Source organism: Microtus pennsylvanicus, chromosome 15, assembly GCF_037038515.1.
Source record: "Microtus pennsylvanicus isolate mMicPen1 chromosome 15, mMicPen1.hap1, whole genome shotgun sequence".
Classification (NCBI taxonomy): domain Eukaryota; kingdom Metazoa; phylum Chordata; class Mammalia; order Rodentia; family Cricetidae; genus Microtus; species Microtus pennsylvanicus.
The window spans coordinates 72,218,439-72,236,236 of NC_134593.1; the positions used below are offsets into that span (position 1 = coordinate 72,218,439).

Below are 17,798 nucleotides of genomic sequence, written 5' to 3' on the forward strand. Positions count from 1 at the left end.
AACGCTGGTTCTCTGTCCCCTTTTGACCTTTACGTCACATGCTACATTTCTCTTACTGTCTCTTCTTCCCATCTTTGATCTTCTTTCTAGCTCTACCTGCCTAACACACACATGTCCAGGCCGCGCATATGACAAACTGGCATTTGTTTTCTGAGTCACTTGGTATAATGATTCTAATAGCACTCTTTCCCGGTGCTATTTTTTAAAATCTATGCAGAGATTCTAACTGTGAGACTGCATGTCACAGCTATGGAGTGGTGTAGGATGTGTACATTGCTGGCAATGACACTGTCTGTTATCTGAATAATTAAGCTCCAGGTTGTAAAGAATTTGGTGTTGCAGTTAACACTTGGAACTTGTATTAGTGAAATGTTTTCCAATCCACACTGTACTACTGCAGGTTCCTGGCCTGTGATCTAATGCTGATCTGAATGTGAGTTCGTGAGGTATTTTATCTTCAGGGACAGGGAAGGATGACAGGGAGGAGAGGTCAAAGTTCCCCTCTAAGCCATGATGATAAAGTCATCCCGGAGAGAAGGATTAAGAAAAACACCGTGGAGGGCAAACCCAGATATATGCTGCTCATGGGTTGTACATTCTATTAGCGAACCACATTACAGGTGACTAAGTGATCCAAAGCAGTAGTGGGAGGAAGGAAGAGATGGAGAGAAAACGGGGGCATACACCATCCAAGCTAGAGTCCCAAGAACTATGTGGGGCACGTTTAGTAGTCATGGGTGCCAACGATGGGAGAGTGAGCCAGTCTGCCACCAATAGACTATCTTTTCTAACCACTTGGAACAATGCTGCGGGAGGTCCTTATGCTCCTCCAGCCAATAGCCTTTAAGATACCAGCCCACTGGGGCGTGGTCTCTTATACTTTAAAAAGCAGCGGGAATGGGTGCTCTCCCTCTTGCTTCTGGCTCCTGTTCCAGCTGCTAGACTCTCTGTTTCCTGTTTGCGATAAGAGGAGTGTTGTTTGGGACGGTGATCTGTAAGTTTTTCCCCTCAAATAAATAACTCTTTTTATTATCCATAATTTTTAACTGGTGTGGGATTGTTTTGCTGCACAATATCAGTAACCACTGAGAACAAAAGATAGAGAGGAGCCAGACTCTTGAATTCTGCAACTAAATAGTTCAGTGAGTCAGGCCAGGCAGGACACAGGAGCTCCCATTTACAAACCAGTCTACAAAAAAAGCACTACAATGTGAACAAAGATGTCTAAATGGCCAGGCCCGGGGAAGGACAAAGTCACAAACCCATCTTTTCCTGTGTGTGTACGTGTGTGTGTGTCTGTGTGTGTGTGTGTGCGTACGTGCGTGCGTGTGTGTGTGTGCATGCATGTGGAGGCCAGGGGTCAATATCTATCAAATAAATGTCTTCCTTATCTCTATTTACCTTGGGTTTTTGACTCATTGAACCTGGAACTCAGTGCTTGGCTAGAGTGGCTGACCAATGAGCCCCAGGGATTCTCCTATTTCCATACCTTAGCACTGGGCTCATAGATCCTTCCAGCCACACCCAGCTTCTTGTGTGGGCGATAAGGATCTGAACCCAGGTTTGCAAGCTGGTATAGCGAGCCCTTTCCCCACCTAGCCATCTACCTCTCCAGCTCCCACAAACTGGTCCTTGCTATTACTACCGACCACTTGGGTAATATCAGGATGTACAATGTAGTTCTCACGTTGCATAGCAGGTCTGAAATGAAGTACAGGGTCACTGAACACACTGACCTTTCCACCCACATCCATGAAAGTTTTATCTTTTTGTAATTAAAGAAAACCCGAATTGTTTTTAAATTGACTAGAACTCTCGGGAAAATTAATCACATGTTGATAGAGACTAGAGCGGCTGTCATTTATTTAGAAGGTACATTTTCACCTAAAAGGGCATTGACTTTCCTACATCATTCACCCCCTAATGAGGTGATACTGGGACAAGTTTACAATCTCTGAGCTTTTAGCACAAGTCAAAGGAGCACTGCTCAGGAGTCCCAGCTGAAGGTCCTACCAGAGGAGGGCTTCTGCTCTGAGGACTAGAACACACAGTGAGGAGGCAGAAGTCAGGCCTGGGACACAGCAGGGCCAGCGGCGGTGCACTGTGTGCAGGGAGGGCAAACAGGGTGATGCTCAAAGCCATCAGTATGCCTTAACTGTCTTTGGTGTAAGGCAGCAGCTGAAATTCAGTCACTTGTCAACTGCTCTACAATAGAGCAGCTGATATCAAGCACACGTTCTGCGTATTTGGGATGCTCTCTAGTACAATAAACTCGAATCAATTAAAGCAAATGCAGTGATCATGTGTTCAAGGTTGTCCTTGAGAATGGTATTGCAATTAGCAGTGGAAGTAGCAGTATGTTTCTGTTTTAATACAAACCCTATGGATTAAGCTTGACTGCGTTCTGAAATATGTATATTTGATAAGTTATATATCTATATCTATATATATATCTAAGCTGATATTTTCATAGTAGATAAAGGTCTGTAGCTACCAGTCATTCTTTGGTCCTTGGCTGTGGTAGTAAAACTTTATCTCTTTCCTTTAGCACAGACATTCTTTGGTTGTTTTAGTCACAAAGAACTCAGAGCTACACTGCTCTGCCCTCTTCTGGTTTCAAAAGATACTGCCATATAACAGGGCAGGGAACCCTGATTGCTCTTCGAGCAGATGAGGGAGGGTGACTTGATCGGGGGAGGGGGAGGGAAATGGGAGGCGGTTGCGGGGAGGAGGCAGAAATCCTTAATAAATAAATAAATTTTAAAAAAAGATACTGCCATTCACCTGAAATAAGCACGGCACAGAGCCATTTCAAAATATTTAATTTCAGACCAAAAATTGCAAATCGTAGCAGTGAAAAAAGTCAGTAGCAGCTCATACTGAATCTAAGAGCATCCAATATACAGCAAATAAGAAGAAAGGGAGGGGACCCATTTAGACAGAGCTAGAACTGGAAACAAAGATTAGTTGAAAAGATTTTGATATTTTGCAGTTTTATTTGCAAGCCTAATGCATTCATATTACCAAATGGCAATTCCTTGACCAAATTAGTGACCAAAAACAAATACACTAAATTTCCATTTAAGCATTAAAGTAAAACATATAATTATTTAAATAGCATCTTAAACTTTTGATTTCAAAGTCCACATTTTGAGGCAGGTAGAACTCTTGTAACTTGTATAAGATCTTAGCCCCCAGTAACACACACGCATGCGCGCGCGCGTGCACACACACACACATTTGCACATACACAGTGACTGATATTTCCTAAATTGTGCACTCTAGCACAGAACTCAAAAGTCATGAAATTCAACTCAAGTTCTGCACAGTTGCTGTAATTTGGATCAAAACAACACAGCAATGGATAGGTGGCTCTTACTTATTTTTAGAAAGGTTTTTTTTTTTTTAGTCAAAGATGGTGGCAGTCCTCCTGTAGATTCTGGTAGCATGGGCTCTGCTGAAGGCAAAGGACAGGAGGGTTCCAGGGTCTCCTGCCTTCTCCAGTGGTTGGTTCACAGGTCTCAACAGTTATGCTTTTGGTTTGATCTCTCTGGTAGGGCCACCTATGATGTCATGCTCTGTCACCAGAAAACACATACTCCCTGTGTCTTTTTAGGATATCAGTAACATTAATGTTCATTATATAGACTCATTTCACTTGTGAATTTGTCATTTCCTTGCATCTCATCAAAGTGATTCCTTAGTTTTTATCTACCAGTACTGTCCACAGGGGAAACATTAAAGGGAAGTTTGTGATTCTTTATATTTTCATATTAGTTTTTAATAGTTAATAGATTTTATATAATATTTAACAGTGACTAATTATTTAAAGCATCACTATGAATTCAAAGTTAAGACACATTTGATGGATTTTAGTCCTTTACAATTGCTATTTTTTAATATTGTTATCTATTACTTGATTATTTAATACATTCCGTTTTGATCACACTCTTTCCCCTCCTCTATCTCCTTACAAATTCCTCCTCTTCCTCCCTACCCACCCAACTGTATGCTCTTTTCCTCTTCATAGGTCGCCTGTTGGCCCATCAGTTCCTTTGCTCTCAGGATGACAAGATAACTATGTGTGCTTCTATTCAAAGTCAACAGTACTTTCTTCTGGAGGCCTTGATACACTTATTGAGAAATGGTTTGGGGGGCACATAATCTAAATTTTAGCATTGTTAATCTCTACCAAGATGGTCACTATTCTGGGACTTCACCTTAACGGACGCTGATAGTTTCAATTTAGGTTCAGGAAATTTCACTTACTTTTTCCATATGACATCTACTCTTGATTTCAAGACTTGATATTCCACACAAGGAATGACTTGTTTGACTGTCTCCTTATTATTTACTAGTTTTATTTTACAGTTCATAGCCACGATGACTAGCAGAGATTGGAAGAGTGCTGCCTTCGCTCTTCTTCCCGCCCCATATCACCATGGGCTGTGATGCACTTCTTCTTTAGCTCTACCCTCTCTTTGTCCCCGCTCTTTCTGCAGGACTACCTCCCCTGTCACTTGATACTTCATTAGTGTCTGAGTGACTTTTGCAGGCAATATGTCTGCTAGAGGTGCGGTTTTCAGAAGTTTCTTTGGGATGGCGCATGTGAACACTTCCACAAAGCACTTTGAGTGTACAATGACATCTTGATAACAGTTTTTCTGACTCTTTAATCAAGAAATTCAGTTTTCCTGAATGTAAAAAAAAAAAGCCCGTCTTTCACAGTCTTTCCTGTGTGGTACTCTAATTTCTTTGCATCTAAAGGGTTGTTTCTGAAATGTCTGATGATGATTTGATGTTCATTAATTTAAAAGTCACTTGCTGCTTGGGGAAACAATACAAAAACACTTTTAAAGTCTAAAGTCTTATAACATATGTGGTGTGGGTTGTATTTCTGGTTCTTCTTGAGCAATGTTTCCAGAGACATGAAGTATGCTTTCCATATTTGTTTCAAATGTTCTATTTTAGAATATTTGTCGCTTGTTCTAGTATCTTGCTGTGGTATTCTCCACTAGAAATGCCTAGAATACTAATGCAGTCCTTATTTTTATTTCTTTTTGATTTTTTTTTTTTTTTTTTTTGGTTTTTCGAGACAGGGTTTCTCGGTGGCTTTGGAGCCTGTCCTGGAACTAGCTCTGTAGACCAGGCTGGTCTCGAACTCACAGAGATCCGCCTGCCTCTGCCTCCCGATTTCTTTTTGATTTTTAAGGTTTCCCGGTGGCTGAGGAGATGGCTCAGCAGGTAAACTGCTTGCTATGCAAGCATGAAGACCAACACTTACATAAAAGCCAGGTGAGTGTGACACAGGGCATCTCCCCCAACACTCCAGAGGCAGAGACAGGCATCTCAGAGCAAGCTCCCTGCCTGCACTGGACAAATCAGTAAGCTCTAAGTTTGGGAAACTCTGCCTCAAAAATATAAGGTGGAGCATATTCAAGCAAGACACCCAGCATCAATCTCTGATCTCCACACACATATGCACATCCATGCATATGCACTTGTACACACCTCACATATATGTACACAAGAAAAATTTAAGAAGTTTTCTTTTTATTATGATTTTGGGCACAATTTAGGATATCTAATTCTTTTATATTATTGATTTTACTTATGATTCTTTCCCGAGTTCAGTACTTCACTTCCGATTTTTTTAATGCTTACTTATGCTGATAATTTATCTATATGTGGTTTTTAGATATTTGAACTCATTTGCAACAGAGTGCTCCAGGTATAAGTATTTGTAGATATGGCTTTATGGCATGCTTTTTGCTCATTGTTTTAATCACTTACAACAGCATCTTTGATCTTGATGATTAACTCTTGTTCATTTGTATGCAGAACTGGGGTCACCAGACAGTGTTTCTTAACTGCAGAGCTTTCATTTCTCCTGCTGTTGATTCAGTGCAGTGATCAAACATGGGCCCTTTCATCCCAGGATTTCCTGGCTCTGTATTCCACCCTTCATCTGCCATTCTTGTCCCCCTCCAAGTTTACTTGGATCTGCTGTTTTCTTCATCATTCTTGTCCTACATTTCTTCCTTTTCACTCAGTTCCTGTGGATTGTCTCAGAGAGCACTGGAAGGTACTCCCTTTTCCATAAACACTGATGATCTGTGGATGACCTTGGTTTTGGTTCTAAGGATGTCAATAACATGGGAGTCATGGGGCTGTTGGTTTGTCTCCACCCACTTTCATTCATTTCTGTCTTGAAATGAGGTCTCCTTATCCCAGATTGGCCTCCAACTAGCTGCAGATGTCTTTGGAAGCCTCCTGTTCTCCTTGAGTGCTGGGATTACAGGCATGCACCACCACCTCTGGTTTTCCCTACTTTTATTTGAGGTCTATGGATTGCTTAATTTTATTTTTTAAATGTTGTGTTAGGATATACTGCTTGAAAGTTTTATTTTTATTTTCTGTACATGTGTGTTTGTCTGTACTACGTGTATAAGAGCCTGTGAAGGCCAGAAATGAATTCCAGTCCTGGAGCTGGAATTACACCTGGTTAAGAGGCGCCATTCTTTCTGGGAACCAAACTGAGGTCCTCCAGAAAAGCAGCAAGTTCTCTTATGTGCTAAGCTCCCTGTCTAGATAATCTACTTTGTTCCTGTGATATCTCACAGAAACTCAGATACTAAGAAGACACTATTTTTATCCTTCAGGAAGATTTCCTACTTTCTTCATGTTGAATTATGATGTAGATTTATCACTCTTACTATTCTTTAACTTAGTATTTATTGCTTCCTTCGTACTCATTTGGTTAATATCACTTGAATTTTATTATTATTCTTTGATACCTTCGTGTTTTCCTGATGATATATTTTCAAAGTAAATTCTGGAGTTGAATGTTTAGAAGGTCAATTTAAGTGTTTATTCCTCTACTATATATGCAACCCAAGCTATAGTTTTCTTTCTTAAAATACTGCTAGTAAAAAACTGCCCCAATAATAGCAACTATTAAATTCCTAAATTATAAATAAGGGAGAGTTGAAGCTGATACTTTCATAATAAGTATCAAGACAGATTGAGCAAGAAAAGAAAGCACAGTCATAAGATAAAAAAAAATATAACTGGGACTTATTATAAGCCTCATAGAGTTAAAAATAATTTTAAGCTCATAATCTTAAAAGCACACATGAATGGAAAATTTTCTTCAACTAAAATGTCAAAAGATCCTTTAGCTGTCTACCAGAAGCTTGCTATATATTATGTCAATTACTTTTCATTTATAGATTCTATTTCCATTATTGTAACAAAAAATTGTTTGAAGTGAATTTTCAACATCAAAATACATGTTTTCTTCTCTTTTTGGAATTGATATTTTTTGCTACTGTTTTTTTTCATACAATACATTTTGATCATATTCTTTTTTCTACTCCAGTTCCTCCTAGATCTTCCTCACCTACCTAGCCATACTACTTATGTTCTTTCTCTCTCAAGAACTCCCAAAACTTTAAAACAGAATTGCTGTGGGCCATACCAGAGGACCAGCGACTTGCAATTTAAGTTCCAGGTGTCAGCCCAGCAGAAGGGAATCCTCTGATGGGCTAATCTTGTTTAGGCAAAGCCACAGAACTGCAGACCCTGGAATGTATTTGCTTCTGCTGCACCTTTGCATGTTTGCTGCAGCTCTCTTTCTCTGGTATCTAGCACGGTGTGAATGGACATGGGGAGATCTCCACTGCCTGTAATATAGTGTGTTTATCTCTTGAAAACATCTCATTCTACTGGATATTTTTACCTGTGGATTGTCAAAAACATGACCTCTCCCTAAACTCTACTGTTTAATAATAATGTCAGTTTATACAGAGTTTTGATGAATAAAAATAAATACATGGATATGTTGCATAGTTTATGAGTCTCAGCCAAGGAACTGTATGGATTATAGTTCAAGTTAATGACTAATAAGTGAGTCCCAATAGCTCACCTAATTTAAATTCTTTTAACCTTAATGTTGGGAGATGTGTTCACAAGTCTTGGAGTGCATCACAGGTGAAGCAAACCTTTGAAAATAACAAAGTTAGACTAAGGTGTTTTTGTTAAGTAACTTGGAGGTGAAAAACCCAAGAAGACAGTCTAAAGTTTTAAAAAGGCACATAGTTAAATGCAGAGCTCTTTAAGGCCATGGAACAAGAACAAAGCAGCCCAGTTATTATTACTGGCTGATGTATTCTCCTTGTTAGGCTTGGTTGATGACCAAAGATGATGATTAATTCCTTATGTCCATTTCTGTCCTCAATCTCCTGATGTAAAAAAAACTATTAATGAATGGATATGTAACCTAAAGATTTAAAGTAGAACTGTCTGATTTCTTTTGATATATAAAAGTTTAGGTTTGTGATTTCTTTAAGAGTCCTCATAAGATTACCTTTCAAGATAAGTAATAAAGTCATTGACCATTTTTTTGTAACTGCAAAATGCAGCCTGCCAGTAAAAGACCTGACAAAACACCTTTCTTGCCACATAAATAATCTATAACAAGTTGCTTGGGCATGAATATATGTGGGTTCTTGGCATAATTTGTTCATCACCTGTGATACATAGTGTTTAATCGTGAGGGAGATGAGAAATATGTTTTTACCTATAACCATTCACTTAAAAAATTGGGATGCAGCTGTTTTGACTCTTGGACTGCTTGAAAGATTCTGTTGAGGTATAAAAGTTATAAAATATGAGAGAAAAGAGAGAGAATGAAGAAGAATAAGAACAGAGAAGGAAACCATAAAGAGGGTTTTGTGAGTGCCTTTTTCCCTAACCCTCCTCTGAAAGAAAAGCTTAGCTTTGCTGACTCCCTGGGTTCCTGTCAAGGCCGTGTGCTGTTGAAGGCTGACCCTCCTGACACCCGCACAAAATCAAATAGATAAATAAATAAATAAATAAATAAAATGAAGGCACAAAGAAACAAACAATAAGACAACAAATACTAACTCACACAGGCATGCACACATGCACACACACACACACGCACGCACGCACACACACACACACACATGCACACAAACACGCCTTTTGTTGGTCCACTTCTCTGTGGCTTGGGACCCTGGAGTGGGTACACCCAGTGATACACGGTTGAAGAAAACTCATTTTCTCTTTGCCTTCACAGTCAGTTCCATGCAACTCTTTGGTTAAGGGTGGGGCTTCATATAAACTTAACCTTGTCTGATTTGAACTTATGCAGATCTAGTGAGTGTCTTACTGGATTTTAAATTGCATTATACTTTGGTTAAATCATGTCTTCTATAGGATATTTATTTGACATGTATTTACAATTTATGAGAAACCAAATATTTAAGTTGTATAAATCATCTTCCTTTTCTTTAATAAGGGTGTAATTCTCCCTTAATAGAAAATGAAGTGCGTATTCTCACGGCAACTTGATATACCATGATTGGTTGATATCCATGAGATGCCCACCTATATCTAAAGAGAAACGGAGGTATGGATGGGGTGGGGGGCATAGAGAAGAGGTGGGGGGACTAAGAAGAGGGGTAAGAGGGGGAACTTTGGTTGGAATATAAAAACAAAACAAAACACATCAAAAATAATGTTCTCTAGTCATTAAAGGAAGAATTATATCAATGCCTATTATATGTACATTTCAAAAATCTCTGTATCATTATCGACTTTTTTGTGCCTCAATCTGTTTATTTGCAAATTAATCCTCATGGGTAAGAATTCATATTTTCTTTTTAAATGAGAAATCTAAGAATAATAAAAGTTAAGATGTTTGCTGTCAGGAGCAATGCACAGTTTACAATTGTCATTAGAACTCTGGGTGGAACATCTTTGTAAACATCCCTAGAAAAGAAAATGAGCTTCTAAATGAAGCTGAAAAACAAAACCAAAATTGTCTGCTTGCTTTTTGTGATAGATGAAGTTAGCACACCTATGGCAAATTTTTACTTGTCCCAAATCTTACTGTAAAAATATAAGAGCCAATGTTTGTGCTTTTCTACATGTGTGTCACTCGTGATCAGAATAAGAACCCAAAAATATTAAAAAGGATTTTTTCTAACTGAAAAGAACGACTTTCTAACTCATTAGAACCACTTATATCTTACATTTACTGACCCCTTGAAATCAGAGATCCATCCTGGCTTTCATTAATCAGAGGATTAATTCAAGTAATTGAGTCACTTGGGAACAGATACTGACATATTAGGGAATGTTAGATTCTCATGTAGCAATAAAGAGGCCCAGTGATCACTTCCCTCTTGCGACCAACTGATTGCAGAATTAAGGAACTGATATTTAAGACGGAAACATCACAAATACTAACTTTGTTGTGAAATATTATTTTAAGACATGTTACATTTGTTTATGCTGTAGAATATTTGCTTAATGATGCAAATATGTGTTGCATTCTTTTATGTTGCATTTGTTTAACTCTGTAAGGCTGTGTTACTTTGCCTGACTAAAACACCTATTACAGAGTGAGGAGGGAGGAGCAAGAAAAAGAGAAGAGGAGGGTACCAGAAGCCAGTAACCAAGTAAGAAGGAAATAAAGATATATAGAATAAAAATAAAAATCTCAGAGACAAAATGTAGTTAAAAAGAAATGGAGGAATTTAAATTAGGAAAGTTGGCTACAAACAAGCCAAGCTAAGGCTGGGCATTCATAAGTAAGAATAAGCCCCCATGTATTTATTTGGGAATTGGGTGGCTGGTCCCTAAAGAGTAAAACAAAACAAAACAAACAAACAAAAAAGCAAAAAAATCCCCCCCCCAAAAAAAACCCCAGCTATACTTTGTGACTAAGATTTATTTTCTTGCTATCTTTTTTTTCTTGAAATGTTAATAATTTGTTTCTAATATGGAGAGTGTGGATGGACTTATTTTCCTTTCATTTTGAAGGTATTAACAGAGCAGTAAGGAATGAGAAAGTGGGCACATGAACATCTGACCATGAAACAAAACCATGGTCCGATGAATAGGGCTTGATGAGCATCATTTCTGCAGGGAAGGCATGGTGCAATTATTGTAATGAGGCACTCTATTGAATGGCTCCCACATAACACATAGCAATTGGAAATAAGCAATTACTTAAAATTACATAGGTGGAAGGTGGTGCCTCATTTGACTAGATTTGAATTCATCATGCACCCTTGAGCTGCAAATTAATACAGAAATGAGTGTGACAGATCATGTGTACAGCAAGAGGTTCACTAAAGTAAACTTTTTATGGAGTTGACATTATGCTTGGAAGAAAGAATTCTGAAAGGTGACTGATGTAGGTGGCAGGAAGACTAAAATAGTCATGTCACAATGCATATAAAGGTGAATTCCATTATGTCACATTATGAAGCTTTGAAATCTGTCTTAGAATGTGGAAGGGAACTTTAGGTGATGGATCAGGAGGATCCTGCATGGGATTGTGCTAGGTCCTCTGCATATATGTTACGGCTGTGTAGCTTGTGGGTCTCCTAACACTGTGTGTGTATGCATGTGTGTGTGTATGCATGTGTGTATGTGTGTGTGTGTATGTGTGTGTGTGTATGTGTGTGTATGTGTGTGTGTCTTTGTGTGTGTGTGTTTGACTTTCACATGATCTTGAGACCATTTTCCTCCTACTGGATTGCCTAGTCTAGCCTTGATATGAGGGTTTGTGCCTAGTCTTATTGTAGGTTCCTATGCCGTGTTGGGTTGATATCCTTGGGAGGCCTGCTCATATTTAAAGGGAAATGAAGGAGTGGGGTCTCTGGGAGAGGGGAGGTAGGAGGGGCCTGGAGGAGTGGAAGGAAGGGAAACTGTGGTTGGGATGTAATGTATGAGAGAAGAATAAATAAATAGAGATTTGATATTTGTTGTTTCCATATTATAATTCTGAAATCTTTATAAACACCAGGCATAAAAATTAAAATATCTAAGGGGGGGTTTCACTCCATACTGGGACTCTAGGAGTGCCATGTAAGTTGATTCCTACTTTGTGTAAAACTTCATTTTCTGCAAGTTTCACATAAGCTGTAAAAGATGAAGATGGTAGACTCTACATCTGTGTACATTCAGTGTGCATAGCTGCTGTCTGAAATGCAGTTTAAGAATCAACTAACATTACACTAAAATATTTTTATCTCTAAGCCTATTTTGGTTTTTGTTTTTATTATGTAATTATTTCTATCAAATAACTGTAAATGAGGTAGCTGTTATGAAGGACTGTTTATTTGGAAGTGGGTCATATTACTAGACATGTGCATCACTTACAAAGCTGGGAACCAAATGACTGGAAAGTTAATTGATTTGAATTTTATGACAGTGCTTTCATCACTCAAGCAATGGCTGGGGCTCACCACAGATTTGGCAAAATCAACACTAAGCACCCTAGCTACAGCTACATAACAGGGACTTGCAATGCAGAGCATGAGACACCTTGATCCACTGAAAACAAGTAAAAATGTCTGAAGCATGGTGCTAACTGGTAAACCACAAATATATGCTGGGGGCTGGAGAGATGTCATAGCAGTTAACACACTGGCTTCTCTTCCAGAAGTCCCCTGTTCAATCTCCTGTACCCTCATGGTAGCTCATAACCACCTGTAATTCTAGTCCCAGAGGACCCAATTTCCCCTCTGGCCTTCATGAGCACTACATGAATGTGGACCACAGGCATGTATGCAGGTAAAACAACCATATACAAAAATAAAAGCAAAACAAGAAACAAATATATGCTAAGAAGTTTTGAACCACAGATGTAAAGACAAAATGTTTCTACATTATATCTCATGTAAACAGATGGAGAGACGGATGAGTGACTTTGATTCTAGCCATCAGTTTGTTTGGGAATTTAAATCCAGAGTCTAAACATCGCTGAGATCCTAGATTTCAATCATGCATTGGAACTTCACGTGCAAATAACAAGAATGTGACCATGAGCAACACCGGTGACACAGGAAGTGTGCTCTAACAAATGCTGAAAGATAAGATCTGTAAGTGGAACTCTACCCCAAAGAGAAAAGATAGATCGATGTCAGCACACTACATATTTTAGCAGAAGCCTTATTTCCTTGATGCCTATTTTAGAGATGAGGATGTCTCAAGCCTGCACTAGCTACCAAAGACTTTCTTTGAGAATTTCACACATGACAGTGCATTTTGATCATATCCATTCTCACTTCCAGCTCTAATTTCTCTGGGTCCCCTGTCCCTCTCTCAACTTTATGTGCCCTTCTCTCTTTTTTTATTTTTTCTTAAAACTTATATAAGGCACTGAGTTCAAGTAGTGTTTTTCATATGCTCATGGTATAGGGCTGCCCACTGGGGCATGGATGACCTACCAGGGGCCAGATTTCAGAGGAAAACTCTCTAAATAGGAAATAACTGCCTATAGCTCCTTTTTGCCCCTCCACGAGCACACATCCAAGAAACAAACAGATTTCATATAACCCCCAAGTAAAAAAAATACAGTCTTGCAAGAGTATTGATTAGGAATTTCTTCTCCTACTAGTTGACCTTAAACCACATTCCCACTGTTGTAGTTTAATAGTGGTGGCTTCTTCCAGAACACTCTTAGCCTGTAATGGTCTTCAAAACATAACTATTGAGTAGAAGAATGTGCACCCAAACACAGCCACCTCTTACTTTGTGGCCAATAACTTACAAATTGAATAAAAATGAGAAAAATTGCTGGTCGGTGGTGGTGCATGCCTTTAATCCCAGCACCCTCCCACCTACAATTCAGTGGCATGAGATCCACCAGGCAAATATGAGATGAAGAGAAACACACTGTCATCTGTGATGGTCTTTGTTTAACAGACAGGATGGGTTTCAATCAGCTCCAGAGGCTGGGGACTGACTACTACTTCAAAATCTTGCAGCTGCTCCAAGCTAAACAACATGGATGGCAGCTGGGGTGCAACATCTCTGCTGAGTTAAAAGGAAGCCACACCCAGAGAAGGCTATGAAGAAAATGAGCGGTGGCGTTTTCAGTGCTCTTGCTCTAAACTAATTAGTAGAGGTGGATGGGCTTGGGTCACCCAGCCTCGCCTCTGCCAACCTCTCCCCCACCCGCTCCACCCCTGCCAGGCATTTTCTTAGCCCTTTCCTCTCCAAGTGATAGTATTCTATCTAGGAATTCTGAGAAATTTATATTTCCTTTTAAGGAAGAGGTTTATTTGCAGTTCTCTCTCTCTCTCTCTCTCTCTCTCTCTCTCTCTCTCTCTCTCTCTCTCTCTCTCTCTCTCGGACATTGTTCCTAATGATTAAAAACCATGTCCTGGTTTTGCCACACTGGGCTCTTTGGGGACATCAGATTTTTGTACTTTCTTCTGGAGGCAGGTGGCCACAACCACAGCAGTCGGTGTGTAGAGAAGGCCAGTCCACCTCTGGTTTATAGCTAAGTTTGGAAATATAATGAAACAAATCTAATACACCAAGACAATGCCTATCTGCTTTCTAGTATGCAAAATGAGGCTTCAGACTACACGTGTCTTTCCTTTGTCCACTTGGCTCTTTACCTGTTTATGGTGGTGACTGGGAAGTACAGATACCACAAACTTTCAGTTCAAACAAACAAAGAACAAACTAAAAGATGTTAAAAGTACCATACACATGCTATGATTTTTCAGTACATAAGCAAAAGCTCTGAATGGTATTATATGAAGTCAAGGCCAAACTGGGACGGGGGGCAGAAAACATTAATGCATGGGACAAACGTAGAGACAATAAATGAGAGGCAAAAATGCAGTCCTGAAATGGATATTTCATCCTTGGAGAAGTCATAGATTAAAATATCCCTGTGCAAGTGTCTTGTTTTACAAACAGTCCCCTCCCCAGTTTGGGCAATTCTGGTGAGAAAAGACAGAGAAAGTGCACACTGGTTAAATTTCTGAATCCCAAGGATGCAGATAACATCTCAAGCCTTCTCCAGAGATAATGAAATTCACCCAGCCTGACACAAACCTAATTATTTTCTGACAAAAATAAATGAAAAAGAAGATATTGGCAGCAGAGATTTTTCTACAATCCTGGGTTCTGTAAGAACGAGGAATGAGATCTGTAGATGATGAAGAGAAAATAGATGGTGAAAATTCTTTAAAAAAGAAGAGCCACACTGCGAAGGCAATAGTCACTGTCATAACCTAGACTAGGACAAGATGACTAAGCCAGAGGGCACAATGCGCTCAGCTCTGGGGGGATGAACAGGATAGCGTGAGCACGAGACAGTGCTGGCATTCCTTTTTAAAAAATATAATGGAAGTGTGCATTGCATCACAAACAATATATATATGTATATGCATATATACACTAATATCAGTTCACTATTTGCAAATAAGACCATTTTATTCTTAAATCTTTTGAGACGTAGGAATCCAGAACCTTAAAAAGTTGTCCTATGTTTTTCTCCAAACATGTTTTAGAGAACATGTTTTGGTAACGGAGACAGTGGTTCTTACTTTTTGATCAATGTACTTGTTGTCTTCGGCTGTGGGCCGCTTGGGGTTATCACATGATGAGGAGGAGGTGGAAGGGAGGATTCTGAAGAGACAGCAGCTATCTTGTTGCTGGCGGTCAATGAACTGCTTCATGAAGCTTTCCCTTCGCAAATGAAGTACACACATCAGGCATTATCCAGGAAATGGAGCCAGAGGCGGCATTTCACAGAGACCATAAAGCAGCTCGGATCACAAAAAACAAGATGTGTCATACCAAGGAGGTGGTTAGATTTAATCATCAAATATTTAACTTACTGAAAGCTTCCTGAATCCTTGCAAACTCCTGCTTAAAAGCATAATGTCCCCGAAATATCTTAAAAGCAAGGGTATCCAGTAATTGATGGTGTGCTTTGAATCCTAGTATGGTAATGAGATACTTTATCTTTCCCCGAAGACTTGAAAGAATTAATTCATCTTTCCAAACTTCTATTCATTATAAAGTCCTTGAGAGATAATTTTACATTGAAAGACTCAAAAGGAAAAGACTTCAATCTGATCTCCAAAACATGGTGAAAAAATTAAATGACATCAATGCAAGTAAGCAAAGTCAATTAACTTTCAAAAGATTAGAAATACGAATATGCTGTGTACTACATAGAGACAGTTTGGTCACCAATGGGCTGCATGCATATGGTGGTCCTGTAAGATGGTGTTGTAACACCCAGTGGTGTGATAACCGCGTCTTCTGATGTTGACAGGATGGTGAAAAATCTGAAGAACCATTGCTCAGAACGTACGTTAGCCATCAAGTGGCCGGATGGTCCTTTTCTATTTGAATTGACAGTGTTTGGCACTATAGCTCATTTCATATTTTCATACCCCTTCACCAAGATATCTAAAGATAAATAAATAGAAAAGTTTGTATGATTCCAATTATATGGGAGCTTTCGGAACTATCCATCAGAAGAATAGCCTTTAGTTATTAAAATCGGGGACCTCAAAGCACCGTCTGTATGATTTGTTTAGTAGGAAGGTGAAGCTGGTACAGACTGAATTGGTATAGGTATAAATTCTATGCTTCTTTTAACCTGTAGGGGGCAGATTACACTGTGACCAGACTGCCATACAGGAAGCCTGCTGCCACACTGACACGCCTCAGAATTGAGTGCTTGACCTCAGTGAACCCTCTGAGCAGCGAGCATGCTGTCTATACCTAGGGTGTGTGATCCCTTAGGAGCCCCTAGAGGGAGGCAGGGACATAAGTTTGTGGCTCACCTGCCTCTCCTCTTAAGAGATTGCTCACAGGACTCAGGACTCCTATGACAAAGGCAGGGAGGAGAGCAGGAGACAACAGATCAAACACAACCGCAAACCCACCCGCATGCCAGTCTCTAAGAAGGGCTGAGGCAGATTTACGACAATGAGCTGTGTAGAGGGCGATCAAAAGAAACAATTCGATACCTGATCTTAGGAACTGTAAAATCTGAAGGAAGTTTTGAGATTTTCACCATTTGAGGTCTGTTTGGGAATTTTTCAAAGATTCTCAAGCGCAAAGGGAGTTTTTCTTTCGTGTCTGCATTTGCTTCGCTTTGCTTTAACTAGAAAGGGGAGAGGGAGGAGAGAAGAGAAAATCACATTGAAACGAACAGTTCAGCCTTCAGAAAATAACGTGTAATTGCATATACAGCCGGTAGATGGAAGCAAAGGCCCATCAACACATTACACAACAGCCTGTATGCCCCCCCCCCCCCCCCCCGCGCATTGTTCTAAGTGTCAGGGAAAGAATAAAAGTTAACAGCAAATTAAAACAGTTTTTTAAAAAAATTCTAGAAGAAGGTTTTGTTATTGTGCTCCCAATGATAAATCTCCTTTCATCCCATATATTATCTTTTGCTTTTTACTTATGATTAAATATTCAGATTTATTTTATACACAGACATGGTGGAAGTAGCAGGGACTTGCAAGTGAGCTAAAGTTTACACGGAGCCAAATGTAGAACTACGAATAAATCTGGACGGAATAGAAAGGTCAGGGGTCCTCATTTCTAGTTTTCTCATCTTTCACTGATATGATTATTTCATTTTGTAAAATATGCATGAATTACCTTAGCTATGCAGACACCTACTTGATTGGTGAGTAGCTTTTGATCTTAGGTGGCAATCATATTCAGGGAGGGAGCTACTACTGTTTGCTGTCCCTCAGTATGGCAGAGGATACAGATGTAATATGATGGTTTTTGATGATGATGATGAAGACGGTAAAGCCACAAAACAAAAAGCACAGGCATCTCCATGTCATGAGAGCAATCAGAAAAAAATGACTCTGTACATGAATGAAGGCTTATGAAAAAGTAGCTGGTTTCTAAGTGATCACTGATAAACAACTTGTGAAAAATTTGCCAGTGGTCATTTAGATCAGCAGACAAAGAAA

General features: G+C 39.3%; 1 protein-coding gene across 2 annotated transcripts in view; it reads right to left on the bottom strand.

The window, feature by feature from the left end:
• The window catches only part of Nalcn (sodium leak channel, non-selective), a 261,873-nt gene that overhangs the window by 57,286 nt on the left and 186,789 nt on the right, over nucleotides 1–17,798 (bottom strand). Inside the window, exons 16-18 of one of the 2 annotated variants that reach the window (XM_075948959.1) lie at nucleotides 16,830–16,966; nucleotides 16,644–16,685; nucleotides 15,390–15,531 (exon numbers count right to left, since the gene is read on the bottom strand). In XM_075948959.1, coding sequence (XP_075805074.1) covers nucleotides 15,390–15,531; nucleotides 16,644–16,685; nucleotides 16,830–16,966 — 321 coding nt within the window. The remainder of the gene's footprint in view (nucleotides 1–15,389; nucleotides 15,532–16,643; nucleotides 16,686–16,829; nucleotides 16,967–17,798) is intronic. The other variant, XM_075948960.1, reaches the window with a different exon arrangement.